The 17,830-nt window shown below is 34.6% G+C and overlaps 1 protein-coding gene across 3 annotated transcripts; it reads right to left on the minus strand.

The window, feature by feature from the left end:
• Positions 1–1,243: 1,243 nt before the first annotated feature.
• LOC142627340 (uncharacterized) lies at positions 1,244–9,871 on the minus strand. 3 transcript variants are annotated; one of them, XM_075801185.1, is made up of 4 exons: positions 7,079–9,871; positions 6,678–6,822; positions 2,826–3,020; positions 1,244–1,772 (listed from the first exon to the last, which is right to left on the minus strand). In XM_075801185.1, the coding sequence occupies exon 1, from the start codon at positions 9,688–9,690 to the stop codon at positions 7,396–7,398; it is 2,295 nt and encodes a 764-aa protein (XP_075657300.1). In that variant the 5' UTR covers positions 9,691–9,871; the 3' UTR covers positions 1,244–1,772; positions 2,826–3,020; positions 6,678–6,822; positions 7,079–7,395. The 3 variants fall into 3 exon arrangements, with proteins under 3 accessions (XP_075657300.1, XP_075657298.1, XP_075657299.1); XM_075801183.1 differs by having other exon boundaries at positions 6,678–6,834; XM_075801184.1 differs by having other exon boundaries at positions 2,826–3,045; positions 6,678–6,834.
• Positions 9,872–17,830: the final 7,959 nt, after the last annotated feature.

Below are 17,830 nucleotides of genomic sequence, written 5' to 3' on the forward strand. Positions count from 1 at the left end.
ATTGGTTTCCTTTTGGTCCCACTCCAAACCACATATTAGAGTCCAATTGGGATAATCTAAAAAACTAGCTTAATTAGATAATTAGTTAGATATAAAAGAAGAAACATACAAAATTTTGAGATAAAGACACAATTATGTAGTATGTACGTGAGTGTAAGCCACTCTCTTATTTTTCTTTAAACTGATTGAGAAATCACACTTCTTGGGCATTAGTAGGATTGCATTGAAGATTAAAAGTGTTCTCAAGTACTTATAATTTTTAGTTTTGAAGTTCACCACACTAAGGTACGCTATCTTGTTCTTGAATTCTGAAATTTACATAGTATATGTCAACAATTACGAAAGAAGTAAATCCGTTATTTTTCCGCTGCGTATGTTTTACATGCGTACAAACATGTATTTTTCCAACAAGTACAACTACAAAAGTACTACAAAGGACTTAACTTTTGTAGTTGTAGACTGGGTTATAAACAGCGGACACTAGACACACACAACTATATTAGCTGGATCAAGCATATATACAAGTAAAATAATTTAATTATTCATAGGATAAAACATATAGACTATAGAAATTGTCTCAGCTCAATTAGAAACTAACATATAATTTTTAATGAATTACAAACATCAAAATTTCATTAGACTTGAAATTATGTACATTTCTAATCAGATTTCAATTGTGTACATATTCTAATTGACCCAGAACTCCAAGATACAATGATAATGACATAGTATATTTGTTAAAAACGAAGAGGGAAAAAAGTAAGAAGATTATAGGATATCCTAGGCCAGACACACGAAGACAAGTTCAAATAGTACAAATGGGTTCTGCACTCTGTTCTGTTGTAGGACCACAGAAACTACAATGAATGGCCCCTGTAAAACTAAAACCCCACTGCATTTTTGTAGTCAGTATATTATGGGATTATTAACAATGCAATGAAGCTGTGTCTAACTGCTTTTGAACGTGAAATAGAAATACACTTGGTTTAAACAAGATTTGGAGTTCTAATAACTAACTAAACAACTAGCAACATCCATGCTAAGGAATTCAATCCTAAATACACACAACTCCCACTCTTCATCTTTACCCAAGGAATTGGCATGCCATCACTCCTTCTCTCACCCTCCAACCGTATCTCCCCATTTCTAGGGTACAATAATAAACAAGAAGATATGTAATAACTTACAATTCACAGCAAAAAAATGTCAAGAACTAATAATCTTATGCACAAGGGAACATGTGTTCTTCACAATGAGATCATTTTTCCATGATTAGCACCAAAAGGAAAGTGCATTTGACATTACAAAAAATCAACATCTTTTTGCTAGTAACTACAAAAAGGTATCAAAATATTATTTAACAGTGGGTCACAATTTGTAAGATTGGCATACATTATAAAAATATATTAAAAAAAGGCATTATGCCAATTAAAATTCAAAAAAACATGTAACATAAACAAAATCCTTTTTGAGGTGAGCTTGGCGCTTATACATATGAGCTTCTCCAATCATTTCTTTATTTTAAGTATTTGACAAAAAGGCCAACCATTATAGCTTGATGCACATATCTTTTGTTTATAACTTGCTAGAGTGCTGATTTGTTATGTTAGAGCTCATTGTTGCCAAAGTGGCACAGTTTCACAAACTAAATAACATGCTTTTTCTGTAGATGCTTGAACCTTACTGGTCATGCAAGTGGACAGCTAGATCAAGGCCATCGGGCATTGCTCATCTATGAAACAAATCAGGTGCTCAAACACAGCACAAATGTTCTGCAGTATGACAAAATTAAAGTATTATGATGTTGATTTACACTTTACCAAAGTATGGAACAAAAGCCTAAGCTAATATAACAAAAGCATTTTCTAACATTAAATCAAACAGCAAATGCAAAAATCTAATTAAATATAACGCAAAAACCTCCTATTTTCGAAAACAATGCTCCCCCCCAGTTCCCCACTCCCAAAAGGAAAGGAAAAAAGAAAAAAGAAAAAAAGAAGAAGAGGTTTTGAAAATGTCAAAAACCTCTTATTTCATAAATGATACTCCACACCCCCCCACAAGAAAAACTGAGGTTTTGTAGCTCAGTGGCATTACTTTGTCTCTTTTATAAGGAGAACCAAGTTTGAATATCCCCTCCCCCACTTCTTGTAACAATTGAATTATCAATATAAAAAATAAAATAAAATAAAATAATCCAAAATAACCTCATATAGTATTTAGTAACCGGACTGGTTATATAATAAGGAATCAAGAAAAATAAAATAAAATTAATAACCTCAGGAGGCTAAGTGGCATTTCTGAAATAAGGAGGAGGTTTGCGACATTCCTCCAATCTTCGACATAGGTTTATCCTAATTTACCTTTTCTTTAGTAACAATACATAAATTATAGTTTTATTTTTGTTTACCTGAATAAATAAATAATAATGCCAAAGCAAGGTTACTTATGAAAACTCTTCAAAGGTACTGTGGTAAATACAAGTTTCTAGTAATACCCTTCAGGAAACCCCATAAAAGCCAAAATAAAATAACACACCCACACACACACACATGAAAATATTTTTATGGAGAAATCACAGGTGGAAATCCTTTAAATAAAACCCTAACTCTTTAACCCAAAGAAGGATGAAAAGAGCAAAGCATAAAAACAATAATGCCAACATTTGGATTTTTAAGGAAAAGCACCTACAATGGCATATTATGCAGGTCCAATACCAAAGTCAGAGTAAAAGAAAACAAACACTGCAAACAGGGCCAAGAATCATCCCATTACTTTGTGAGTAAACCAAGGAAATACCCAAATGGGTATGTCAACTACCTCACCTGTTTGTGTTTGTGTGCATGAGCAAGGGAGTTACGGACCAGCCTGCACTTGCAGCTTTCCAGATTTTCTATGAGAAAAATTGCCACATTACTGCCAGAGGTATTGCCAGACTTAACATTGATCTTCCCTAGAGCCTCGAAGTCTTTGTTTGAGTGAATAACAAGGCACACGTAAACACAAATGCCTCTTGGAACCTAGGTGCAAAGCGCAAGCATGCCCCTGATTTAAGTAAAGTGCACAATTTTTTTTATTTTAAAATGAGGTGAATTAGAAACCAAATGTTAACAGAGAATATGACAATCAAGTTATCAAGTAATCATATAAAATTTAGATAAAACATTTTATATATTCTCTTGTGCATCATGATATTTATGATCAAAATGAAGTACCTGGTAGAATCAAAATATACCCAAAAGGCAAAGACCAAAAACACATTAGAATGTTAAGAGTGACTTCTATGCTTAACGTAAGCAATGCAATCATCTTCACTAAGCATAAAACCAATATCATTGTCATCACAAAATTTGTAACTCACATCATCTACTTCATTTATATGCCCCTCTAGTGAGCCCCCTCTTGACCACATGTTGAATATTTCTTCTTCAACTCCAGCAACTCTAATAACATTACCCCATATCAAGTAATCATCATCAAATACAAGAACATCTTCAGCACATTCATTGGGTTCTTCTTCTTCTTCTAGTATTCAAATCAACCAATCATTTCTATCATCTGTATCTTTCTTAAAAATTGAACCATGTGGTCCCTTTGATTCCAACACCCCCCCCCCCTTCTTCTAGAATTTATAACGAGGGGTAGGCTAATGTATAGTGTATCATCATAAAATTGGGATTTGTATAACTAATCGAGGGATCACATCAATAGCATAAAGAGAAATAAGCCAATTATCTTTTCCAAGGAAAAAAAAAGGTGCAAAAAAGCGCGTTTATGTTTACACCAACTAAAAAAGTGTGCCAAAAATGCACTTTGCTTTCGGTCTAAAAAGCAATTAGCCCTTGGTGCTTTGCGCTATAAGCATACTTTTACAAACAAAAATATCAAGCACATTTTTCCCTTTAAGAAAACAAGAAAAGATGTTTTATTTTCTTTTTATTCTTAAAAAGTTTCTTTATTTGCTTAACCAAACTGATGTGGTAAGTGAAAAAAATATTTATTTTCAATTTAGTTCTATTTATTATTAGAAGTCAATTGTAATGGATATGGTTGGTTAGGAGTTTAAGGATACCGTTTGTAGATTGGGTGACGTTAGATGTGGCAAGAACAGCAGAAGTTGTGGTGATACTTTGGGATAAAAGATTGGTAGAGAAGGGTATATTTTCAGGTAGGGGTTTACTCACTATTCAGTTTCCTGTTTGTTCAAGAATGTAAAGGATGGATTTCAGTGGATTTTTTTGGGAGTTTATGGCCTGAATGAAAATCATTTGAGGAATGGGTTGTAAACAGAACTAACAGGTGTTTGAGAGCTGGAATACGGTGTGGTGTGTGGCATAAGATTTTAATGTGGTACGATTCCCAAGTGAGAGGTTACATTGTGATTAGATATCTCATGCAATAATCAAGTTTTCAGATTTCATTAGGGATTTGAATCAGTGGATTTACCATTGGAAGGAGGTTATTTCACTTGGTCAAATGCCCATGCTCCACAGTCTATGTCTAGATTAGATAGATTCTCAGTAAAAATGGAATGGGAAGAATATTTCCAAAAATGGTTAGAGATAGTTGAGTTATCAAGATGGTTGGTTCCCTTCAAATTTGAGAATCTGTGACTTAAGCAGGATGGGTTCAAGGAGAGAGTGACAGTTTGGCAGGAAGGATATATATTTGAAGGAAGACCTAGCTTTATCAATGCAAGTAAGTTAAAAGGTCTTAAGGAGGATATGAAGGAGTGCAACAAAATGGAATTTAGAGATGCGGGGATAAAAAAGAGGAACCTCTTGGACAAAATTACAAGACTAAATAGGAAGGAGTAGATGGATATCAGCTAAAGAGAGGATACAAAGCGAAAACTTAAGAGCTCTGTTGGGTCATGCTGCACAAATGGATGAGGTCTCTTGGCATCAGAAATCCCATGTATTGTGGTTGCAAGAAGGGGACAATAACAATAGATTTTTTGATAAGTAATAAGTTTTATTGATATCAAAAAAGGATCACCCTAGTACACAGGGAGTGTACAAGGGTCAATAACAATAGATTTTTTAATAGGATAGCAAACTCTCATAGGAGAACAATATAATTGGTGAGTTAGAGGTGGATGGAGTGAATGTGACGAAGGAGGAAGATATCCGGGCTGCTATAGTACTGTTTTATGAATCATTGTATAAAAATGCTGAGTGGATGCCATGTTTGGATGGTTTGCATTTTCCTTCTATTGATGAAACTGATAGAGGGTGGTCGGAAAGGGAGTTTGATAGAGAGGATTTTTTTGGAGGTAATAAGGCACCAAGGCCTGGTGAGTTTACCATGGCTTTTTTCCAACAGTGTTGGAATATTGTAGAGGAAGATGTTTTGGCATTTTTTAATGAGGCATTTTCTTATTGTAATTTTGGGAAGTCTCTTAATGCTTCATTTATTTCCTTGATACCACAAGAGGTTGGGGCACGAACCTCGAAAGATTTCAGGACCATTAGTTTATTGGGCAGCTTGTATAAAATACTAGCAAAAGTATTGGCTAACAGACTTGTAACATTTGCAACACTGATTCCGTGAATTAATTTTCTAATTCCAGATGAATTTAATGATGAGGTGGAATACAATACTTCTTTGTTCTCAATGCTACCAAAGGTGATTCAAGAAGAATTTTAAATTCTTATCCTTCAACACTTCAAAACTTGAGGTCAAGCTTTCTCTAGTTAAGGATGTATGATGCTGGAGGCACTAAAAATATTAATTTTGATTTAGTTAAAATAAATTCGTTTTTGCATTGGTCAATTGTATTTTATTTTAGGTCTTGGAAGTTTAGCAGGTTATTAGTATTTTATTAATTTCCTAGAGTCAAGATTATTTTTGTAATTCAATAATTGAGATTTTCCAAGTCAATTGGAATTAGGGTTTCCCAAATCAGCTAGAATTAGGTTTAGTGGTCTAGTTAAGTATAATATTGTACTCTATGGTGTCAGTTAACAGTTCAATCGATTGAATAAATTTCCCCTGTAACTTTTCCAATTGTATGGTTCTAATCCCAACCAACCCTACATGCTAACTCCTAAAGATTTTCATATCTTGCTTGATGCTACCTCCAAACAAGCCTAGATGCCAACTCTTAGGTTGCCTGTCCTTATTTTCATACTGCATTGTTGTGGTTTTTGTTGGATCCCAAACCTTCCCCTTAAAATTTTTGCTTTTGCTTTTAAAAGTAAAACTAGTACTTTTACTGCGCTAACCAACAGTACATAAAATTTTTACATCTGCATGTTCATTAAGAATAAGAAGTATCCTGGAAGATGGGTGACACCCAGATTATCCCTTCCCCCCACCCACTCCACCCAACAAAAAAAAAAAAGGCAATGCCCTGAATAGCACTTTTTAAGATGATATAAAAAAAGAAGTAATAAATGTCAATAATTTTAACAAGAGCTGTCAAGATGACCTTAAGCAGCCAAAAAAGCCATCCTTCAAGTTACAACAGATTTCAAATAAATGAACAGAACAAAATCATGATCTGGATAAAGGCAAATGAGATAGAAATTTGATCAAATTTGTTTTCTATACAGAATAGCTTCTTGAGGTAGATGCTACAGTATATATGATAAAATTGCTCATTGATCATTGTAGATAAACAACAGCGTGAATAGCATAAAATGTGGTAGGATTTCAGTGGAGCAGTGATGTACCTTGCTTCTCCTAGCAATCAAAGCAACATCTAATTCAACTGAACTTGTTTCTTGGATACATACAAATGCTTTCACTTGATTGATTCCACACAAATTACTTAGTTGAGCCCAGACATAACATCCTTCTGGCACAGGAACCACCCAGCTGCCACATATTCTGTGAAAGTAAGTCCAGGAAATTTTATTTTTTTATAAGTAGTAAGTCCAGGAGATATTCTCTTCTAAGGTTTAAAAAAATGCAGGAAGGATTTATGGCTACTAAATTTGGTTGATCTGTATTTATAAACTCATGCTGACTATAATTTATAGTTGTATCATATGCTTCTAATTACTCCTTTCTTTCTTTTCTTTTTTCCTTGTTTTTTTTACCCTGTAATGATGGGAACAAGCTAATCACTCACCTTGACAGAAAATTAAAGGTTGATTTCTCTGATGATGGTCACTTGAGAACTTTAAACCAAAACCCCATTCTGTAGCAGAATTTGCATGGCAAGACCAGAAAGAACTGTGAATATGATAAACAACAAGTATCAGGAACAGCCTATTTCATCAAGAACCCACAATTTTGCAACATCATGCCATCTAGTCAGAAACCGGTGAGGAACTTTGTATTCTTGGGTCCTTGTACTTCCACTTAGGAAAAGGTAAAACCATCATGGGGTTCTGATTCAAATATTCAATGGAGCCCCAAACTAAGGATTACCAAAATTGTTCTCTCTCAAGTTCGTAAATTAGGAACCTCAAGATCACAACTGCCAGTAAGTAGACCCCTATTCACCATTTCATTTTGCAAATCAATAGCTTCATCCATATTCCCTAGCTCATAATACTTCCGCAATAGACATATACACAGAATCTCATCAGGAATGATACCCTTCCCTATCATCTCATCAAGAAACTTTCTTGCTTGTTGCACCTGACCACATTGGGAAAATCCCCAAATCAAGGAAGTATAGGCAGGCAGATCAAACTCCAGACCCAAATCAATCATTCTGTCTCGCAAACTCAAAGCGTCCTGGACATTGCCATGCTTTAAGTTCCCATCAATTAAAGCGGTGTAAACATTTTTATCAGGAATCATACCCTTGTCCAACATGTCATCAAACAGCTTCTTGGCTGCTTGGATGCTATTATTTTTACAAAGACCATCAATTAGAGCTGTATAAACTGCAACATTAGGCTGAATACCAATGTCAGTCATGTTGCCAAAATACTTAAGTGCCTCTTCAACCATACCCTTTTTGCACAAACCATCAATTAGTGCACAATAAGTAACAACATTGATCTCAATATTTAAGTCTTGCATTTCTTGTAGCAGATTGAGTGCCTCTGTGGTTTTTCCTGCCTTGAAATAGGCATCCATAAGTGTTGTGCATATAAAATGATTTGTACTTACACCAAAGCCCTTCATTTCACCTATCACAAGCTCACATTCTTCAAGCTTATTTTGGCTGCACAGACACCAAATAATTGTCCCATACAGCAGGATATCGGGCTTGATGCTTTTCTCCTTCATTTCTTTTAAAATTTGCATGGCACTCTCCATTTTCTGAGCCTTAATATACCCATGAAAAAGGGCAGTATAAGTTTTCTGGTTAGGAATTACTCCAGCCTTCAGCATTGCCCTAAAAACTTCTTCTGCTTCGTTTATCCTCCCATCTTCACAAAGTCCATCCAGTAAAGCTGTGTAGGTGATAATGTTCAAGATAACTCCTGCCTGCAACATCTCATTAGCCAGCTTCAATGCATCATTTAGATTATGTAATTTACAATTTGCATCAATCAGAGAAGTGTAAGTAAATTCATTGGGCAAAAGACCAACTCGTCTCATGTCCACAAAAAATTTAATTGCCTCTTGCATCATCCCTTCCTTACAAAAAGCATCTATTAACGTGCTATAGGTTACGACATTCGGTTTCAATCCGTTGATCTTCATCTCACGAAGAAACTCAAAAGCCTGAGGCATTCTATCAAATTTACAAAAACTATTAATTAGAGCATTGTATGTTATTACATCAGGTTCACAACCCACATCCTTCATTTCTTCAAATATACAAACCGATTCATCTAACAACCCAACTTTTCCATGCCCATCAATAAGAGAATTATATGTGACACTATCCGGCTCAAGGCCCATCTGTTTCATTTGTTGAAACAAGCTTCTAGCTGCCCCCAAATCTCCTTCTTTGCACATATAATCTATCATTATATTATATGTGAAAATTGAAGGCTTAATCCCAGCCCCAATCATTTCCTTAAAAAACTTCCTTGACAATTCCCCCTTGCCTGACTTTGAAAGCCCATGCAAAAGTGCATTACAAGACCGTGTTTTCGGCAAAACCCTATAGTTCCTCATCCTTAAAAAACACTCACTCGCTTCCTCAAGCATTCCCACCTCAACTAAAACACTAAACAAAGCATCAAACACTCCGAACCCCGGAACACAAACATTCCTCGTCGACCACAACACATCAAAAACATCACAACCGGGCAAAACCCACCTCAACAAAACCAACTCTCTCACAATCTCATGTGCATCAAAGTACATTCTTTTATAAAACAATATATGAATCAAGACACAATACGACTCCGTGGTGTGGCGAAACCCAATTCGGGTTCCAGCCCATTTGAAGAAGCTATAAGCTAACTTAGGATCCCCCTTCAATTCCACCAAAACCTTAGACACCCAAATGGGCGCCAAAGCTGAATCAAACAATTTAAGAATCCTATTATTATCATCCCACTGCTCTTGTTGAATAATAGTACGAACTAATTCTTTATTTATGTCATCAAAAAAATAGCTGGGGTTTGATTTTGAGGCAAAAGGGTATCTGATTATGCAAAGAAAAGTGGTGAACCAAATCCAAGGGCAAACAGTGAGAGAACCATGAGATGATGAAACAGTGAAAGGGCTTACTCGGTGAGAGGCTCTGCGACCAACGTGGAAGAGAGTGCGCAGAAAGAGTGGCATCTTTGATAGGAGAAAACCAATAACACCTTCAATGAGATTCATTGTTTTGGGTTTTGGATGTACCAAAACAATGGGTGTTCATAGCTTTTTGTTTTTTCTCTTTTTGGGTTTTGGGTTTTGAAGGAAAACTGGAAATGGTGGTGGTTTAGGTTAGGGTTTATGAGCAACTAAAGTATAGTGCGTTGAGTTTTTTTTATGAGCAAAAAAGTGCGTTGAGGTTTTAGGCTTGGGTTTTTGAGCTATCAGATTCAAAATACGGCAAGTTACGAGTCCGTTTGGATAGAACTTATTGCTGAAAACTGAAAACTGAAAACTGAAAATACTGTACAAAAATAATTTTTTAATGTGTAAAAATTACTGTTAAATCCCAAAAAAATCTTGTTCGTTGCAAAATCATGTTGTTCATGGCCAATGAACAGTGACACATGCTCGTGGAAAAAAAAAAAAAAAAAAAAAAAACTGCCCAGACGTGGACGCAGCCTCCTATCCAAACGCATTCTACATTACATTACATTTTACAGTCCATCAAACCTCAAAAGTTTTTAATTACTCTCACTCACTTACATTTGTTTCGGTTATGAGGAAAACTTGAAAATGGGCCATAAGTCCGAACCCGATTGAGCCTTTTTTTTTTTTTGAGAAAAAATTGAGCCAATTGGTTTTGTTTATGTTGGGACTTTGGAGTTTGGAGTAAGAAAAACTGTCAAAATATGTTTTGTTCTTAGAGGGCGTTTGGATTCCTCTGAAGTTGTGTCTGCGTTTTCAGTTTTTTTTTTTTTTTTTTCCCAGCCGCAGTTGTTGACCCAATCTTCTGTGAACAGTGCATTTGTGTACTGTTTACGGACCTACAAATTTCACTTTTCAGCAATTTTTTCATTAAAAATAGGTCCCGCGGTACTATTCACACATTTTAAAATTATTTTGCTACAGTGTTTTCAGTTTTCAGTTTTCAGCAATAAGTTCTATCCAAACGGACCCTTAGTAATTTTCCTGTTTCGGGGAGAAAAAACTTTATCATGTCTCCATCCAATTTATTCAATTCAAGTCTTCCATCTAATTTTTTCGCAAAAAGAAAAATAAAAAACTTCCATCTAATTTTGTTTAAAAAATTGTCATTAAAAAAAAATTCTCACATGAGAAAAAATCTAAAAAATTAATAAAAATATTTTATAGGTTTTTTATATAAGTTTTTTTTTTTCAAAAAAACTTTTTCGTTAATTAACTACACTTTATTTTTATTTATTTTTTAGGAAAAAGACCGAGCAATATTATTCAAGAAATAGGAACATCACAACTAACAAAACGAGAAATATTTGGCGGAACAGACTCTAGTCTAACAATGGAAAAGACAACCTAGTAAAGTATGGGCTACAGAGTTACCCAATTGAATCCTGGTGTGAGAGAAAGAATGAGTTCTCAGAGTATTTGTAATAGACATGATGTCTTTAACAAAATGACCAATGGCCAACAATGAAGAGTCCCTTGCTATGATAGCGTTGTAAACCACCTCTGAATCTCCTTCAAAAACCGATTGGGCCATTCCTAGTTCAACAATGAACTGAACAGCCCTTCGTGTTGCTAGGGCTTTCTAATGCTACAATAGATGGGAGTAGGGAAATTTTTTCTCATAAAGCTACTAGAATTTCACCATTTTCATTCCGAACTATTACCCCAATCCCAGCTTGAGCTTCCCTAGTATCTTCAAATATCACCCTGTCATAGTTTGTTTTGAAATTGCCAACGGCTGAAGGTTTCCACTTGACAGTCGCTAGTGATTTTTTAACATTCGGTGTTGGAGAGTTTTGTTGAAAATCAAAGATGTACATGTTTGCTAACTCAAGGATCCTTCCCAAGGGAAGACTTGGTTCCTTAAGTCTGATCTTGTTCCTGCAAGACCAAACAAACCAAGCTACTAAAGAAAAAAGTTCCAACTTCCCCGGGTGTTGCCCAACCACTTGTACCAGATCAAGAACTAAACAGCTATGTGGAAAATCTTTGAGAACCCAATTAAATGCTGGATCCCAAACTTGATTGAGCACTAAGCTATCCCAAATGGCATGAAACTTGAGCTGATGAACACGAGCTACAACTCACATTCTCAAGGACTTCCCGTTTTTTGAGATTTACCATGGTTGGTAGTGCCTTTGAACAAGCTCGCCATAAAAAAGTTTTTAATTTTATTGGGCACTCTCAATTTCCAAATTCGAGACCAAAAAACTTTTTTACTTAAGCTATCCAAGTTTGAAGCTTTGGACCTCTAAGCATCTTCACACAAGAGCTGATATCCTGTCTTAACAAAGTATTCGTCATTCTTCATTCTAGTCCACTTAATCTGAGCCACCTGCTCAGTAACACAGATTGGTATTACCTTTATACGTTGGGTTTTGAAAGGCAAGAAATGCTGGTCAATTAAATTGCTATTCCAACCTCTCCAATCCTGATCTAACAAATTCACCACCACTGCATCCTCCAGAACAACCACCCAAGGTGAAATTATTTTTGCAGAGTTAGTAATAGGTATCCACTTATCATTGTAAATCTGTATATTGTTCCCATTCCCCACTCTCCACACCAATCCGACATCAATGACCTTCTTAGCTTTCAATATACTTCGCCAAGCATAGGATCCCGAGGAAGCCTTAACGTCAAAAATAGTCCCTCTAGGAAAATACTTAGCTTTGTCTAGCCAACATCACTTCGTTAAATTTCACAAGATCTTTAAAACCCAATCCTCCCATATTCTTTGACTTAAAAAGAACCTCCCATTTTTTCCAATGTATTTTTTGTTGCTCTCATTGATCCCTAAAGAATTTTCTGATTTGGGATTCAATCTTGTAGCATAGGCCAATGGGTAATTTGAAACAACTCATAGTAGTTGGAATAGTTTGAACCACCGCTTTGAGTAAGAACTCTTTCCCTGCTTTGGATAATAACTTCTCCTTCCACCCTTGGAGTTTGCTCCAAACTCGCTACTTAATATAATTAAGGCTGGCCTTTTTGTTTCTCCCTACTACAGTAGGTAAACCGAGGTATTTCATATATTCTTTAACATCTTCATCCCTAAAAAATCAATGATCTTAGATTTTCTTTCTTCCTCTATTACTTTACTAAAGAAGATATTGGTCTTGTCTTTATTTATTTGTTGTCCTGATGCCTGTTCATACAAAGCTAATACATTCTGAATGACATTTAAATCAGACATATTTGCCCTACAAAACAACAAGCTGTCATTGGCAAAAATTAAATGAGAAACTTCGGGACCAAATTTGCATAAAGAAAAGCCTATGATTGAATCTTCCCTAGCTGCCTTTGCAACATCCTGTATATCCCTTTGGAACAAAGTATAAACAGATAATATGATAGTAGATCCCCTCCCCTTATCTAATACCCCTTGAAGGTTTGATGTTTCCCTTAGGTTCACCATTCACCAAAATAGAGTTGGACACCGTGATAACACATTCAAGTTTTAAGGCCACCTATTTATCACAAAAATCCATCTTCTCCATAGTTTTCATTAAGAATTTACATTCAACTCTATTGTAGGCTTTACTCATATCCAATTTCATAGCCATAAAACTCACCAAGATATTATCTTATATGGACTTATTTGACTGGAAGACACATTGAGATTCAAAAATAATAGATGGTAGAATTTTCTTAAGCCTATTTGCTAAAGCTTTGGAAATAAGTCTATACAAGATATTACAAGGTGCAATACGACAATATTCAATTACTTGAGTGGGACTCTTAGCCTTTGGGATAAGAGTGATAAACATATGATCTATGGAAGGAGGGATAGAACCTGTATTGAGGCAGTGAAGCACAACTGTACCACATCATCCCCAATAATTGACCAAAACTATTGGAAGAATAATGGTGGCATTCCATCCAGCCCTAGTGCCTTCAAAAGTTTCATTTGCCTAAGAGCTTCTTCTACCTCAACCCTCCAAAATTCTACAGTCAAATACAAATTCATCTCTTCTGTGACAGACTTTAGTGTAGCCTCCAAAACCTATTCAAATTGTCTCAAATTTGCTGAAGTAAACAGTGCTTGATAGAAACCCACCAGAATATTCGAAATGCTAGCTTCATCCGTGCACTTCTTTCCTTCGAAATTCTCTAAACAAAAAGTTTTATTTATACAATAACTATGCGTTGCTCTGTTGTGGAAATATCGAGTGTTACTATCACCTTCATGTAGCCACAATGCTCAAGAGCGTTGTTTCCACATCTTCTTCTTTGATTAGTAACCTATTTATTTCTTTTTTCAGCCTCAAAACTCAATCCATTCTCTCCCCCGCCCCCCATGCATTGTTGCCTCATCAACCCAACAGAGTTGCTTTTTTTTTTTTATTAAAAAAAGTGGGTAATATTGCTAATAGCAACCCTATTCTACCATTTTAATTTAGACTAACAATTATTGATTTTCCCTTCCACCTGCATCATAGGCTGACGTGCGAGGTCATAAAGCTAAGCTGCTTGATTGTGTCTCTACAATCTTCCTCCTCTAACCACATATGCTCAAAACGCCAAGGCTTTTGTCTACTTCTCGAAATACTAGTAAGGTAGGTAAGCAAAGGTTTGTGGTCCAAGAAACCACTCTCTAAGAGAACCACCTTGGTATCTAGGAACATTGCCAACCAGTCCATTGTAGCCATCGCCCTATCTAACCTTTCCCAAACTGTAAAACCATCTTAATGCCCATTACATCAAGTAAACTTACCTCCTTCATACCCCAGATCACGAAAGCCACATCCATCTAGTACATCTCTAAAATCCTGCATCTGTCTAGCCGATCTTAGTCTACCACCTAATTTCTCATGGCTTCTAGCAATTTCATTCAAATCTCCGACACAAAACCATGGAATAGAATGTTTTGCTTTCAGCCTTTGTAAACATGACCAAGACACTAGATGTTTACTGGCATCTAATTCACCATAAAAACCTATAAAATGTCACTCGTCCTCCTTGCCTTTATTGATTATTACATCAATATGGTTAGGAGAAAAAGTATCCAAATCAAAGTCACAATCTTGCTTCCAAAAACATTGCCACACCACACCTCTTCCATCTCTTGAGACTTCAATAAAACCACCAAATTTAAATTTTGCCCGATTTCCATCCAGACTAACTTTATCCAGCCATGTTTCAACTAAAACATCTCTAAGGGATCTTGTTCCTGGATTAAGTTGACAAGCTCTTGCTGTCTATGGGTTTTCAAACCTGACAGTTCTAACATAAGAGATTCATTGGTCTTGGCGGGGTTGCAAAGCAGCTGCCACCATTGAAATAGAATTCTCCTTATTCTTGTGAGAAACCACCCTATGTTTCTTTGGTAATTCACAACAATTCAATTTAGCATAAATACATTTAGATAGGGGAAAAACACTCATTAATGATTCAATAGTAGATTTTGTCCTTGGAATTCTTTTCCATGCATAAGTTTTTGACACCTCCAGCACTGGTCTATACGTGATATTATTTGTTATCTCAGAAAGGACTTTAGAGGGAGCATGTATGTAATACCCCACATATGTTTATTTGAAGTTATTATTAAGTTTTATTTTAAATATAATTATTGGGCCATAGGTATTATTTTATTGATAATTGCAGTCCGCTACCCCACCAAGCCCATATCTCTAATACAAACTACAGGGTAGAAGAAGAGATAGTCAGGGTTTTATCAAAGAGGCTAAGATGTGTTTTCCTTGGAATTAGAGCACATACAATTGAAGAGGCAATCAGATTGTTTAAGGTATGATTTCTCACCATTAGAAACAAAGAACTAAAAGTTTATAAGGTTATCTTGGAAATCAGTTGTGATGTTAGATTGTTCAGAAGTTGGATTTTGGTCCTAAAATTCTATTTATATTTTTTACGGATAGATATTGCCGCTGTGTATCTATGAACAAAAGCATGACAATTTCGTTTTCATTAGGATGTATATATATATATATATATAATCATAGATTGAGCCACTGAATTTCAAGAAATCAGTGATGTTGGCTTAAGCCTTCTTTCAAATTTGAACATATATATATATATATATATATATATATATATATATATATATATATATATATATATATATATATATATAATTCTAGTTGGGCCACCGTGTGTAATCCATGAACTAAGTCATGGATCAAGACATTATTTCATGGAGCTGGCCTTCAAGTGTTCATCAATGTTATATAATTAAATCTTAGGTTGCCCATTGTGTGTCTCTAGAACAAGCCATGGATTACAAATCTCTATTCAGGTATATGGCTCTTACTTTTTCATTGGGGTTTTATATTAAATCCTAGGTCAATGACATTTTTGGCTCCTGCCTTCCTCATGGCAATATGAGTTTTGATTAATGCAAGGGAATATTATGGGTTAGAGCATCATTGGTTAGAGAAACTTTAATTTAGTGTTAAAAGTGTTATTAGTTCAGCAAAGTATAATCGTAGTGAGTCCATTTGTATAGTTCTATAAGCTTTATATTTTGTGGAAGATATTAAGTAATTTTCATGATTGATTATAGGTCCTATTTAAGAGTATTTTGAGACTATTGGGAGGGTGTTTTAGCTAGACTTTCAGAGTGATTCAAGTGTTGTAAGCAATTATGCATAATATGCATAAGTTTTGTTCTTAGGTTCTTAGAAGTTAAAGATTTTCAAAAGTTATATTCTTTTTAAGCTTACATTTTTAAAAGTTTATCAAAAAGCATTTTTACATCATTGAAAGAGAAAATTTGACTTTTTTTAAAAATAATGTTTTAAAGAGAAATTTTGAATTTTAAATAATGTTTTGAATGTCCAAATCCCATTTAAAAGATGATTTTTAAACTAAACTATTTTTTGAAAATAAGTGAGTTTCAAAGTAAGTTTTCTAAAAAAATTCTTGTTCTTTAAATTTGTTTCAAACCAAGTGATTTCAAAGTCATATTCTTGTTTTTCAAACAGTATTTAAGACGTTTCTTTTAGCAAATTAGATTTTCAAACTTACTCAAGAATTTTTAAAATATTTATATAAACTCTTTAGTTCCTATTCATTCCCTAAGAGAGCCAAGCATCTTTTGATTTATGTTTCAATTTGATACTGTATTATTCGATATGCTTTTATTGTTAGAATAATTTTTAACATTGAGAAAATTATTTTATGTTGTATAAACCTCTTTTTTTTTTTTGTGATATGTGACTCAAAATGAGTGTTTTTAGAATTGATAAGATATATGTGTAAATCTGCTCACAGATTGTATATGAGAATATGTGTTGATCCCTCACCAGCAGGGGTTAGATGTTGGTATCCGCTCACAAGATTGTATGTGAGAATATGTGATGTGTATATGTGACATTGTGCTCTGATCAATTATTTGTATGTGTTTTCTAAAGACTTTAAGATTTGATTATATGTGTATTAAGTGATTCTTTACATGTTTGGAAAACTATATTGGATATTTTGAGTGAAATTGTGAAATCAAACTCGTGTTTTGCTTGACTCTATTCCATTGTGTATTCTATATAATTACTTACTAGATGTGTAGCTCACCCCATCAATTTCTATTTTTAGATTAATGTGTAGTTGGAAATATAGAACCCTTAGATCACTTTGTAAGGTGCAAGGTAGAGTGTGGAAGTTGTAGGCGACTTCAGTATTACTTGAAAACTCATAGAATTTTAGTTATCTTTGTTTTGTAATTCATGTTTTATATAGTGGAAATTATTTCCAATTTGTGGAGTTTTGAAAAGATTATTAGTTTTTTTTTTTTTTTCTATTTAGACTTCACAATATTTGGAAATTATTATAAATTGTGGATTTTAGTCATTGTAAGAGATTTATCAGTAGCATTGTTTATTTGGAGTTTTATTGAACTATGTTTAAATAAATTATGTTTATTGAGCTAGGTAAGGTTAGCAAGTCAGTCATGCATCTAAATTCATGTTCCATGGATTTGGGTGCTGACAATGTATGGATGAGGGTAGGAGATCAGCATGTACCTCAGGATAGAGTCCATACAACGTGGAAAGGTTCAAGATTACAAACCTAATTTTGATTAACACATCCGTCAATTATAACACTTCTTGGAGTGTCAAACTTCCTTAACTCTTGGTTAATCTTTGAAATCTTGCTATTTAGAAAATCTCCATAAATCCCTTGATTTTTCCAACCGAAAAGGAATTTGAATTCAAAAAAT

Source organism: Castanea sativa, chromosome 3, assembly GCF_040712315.1.
Source record: "Castanea sativa cultivar Marrone di Chiusa Pesio chromosome 3, ASM4071231v1".
NCBI classification, from domain to species: domain Eukaryota; kingdom Viridiplantae; phylum Streptophyta; class Magnoliopsida; order Fagales; family Fagaceae; genus Castanea; species Castanea sativa.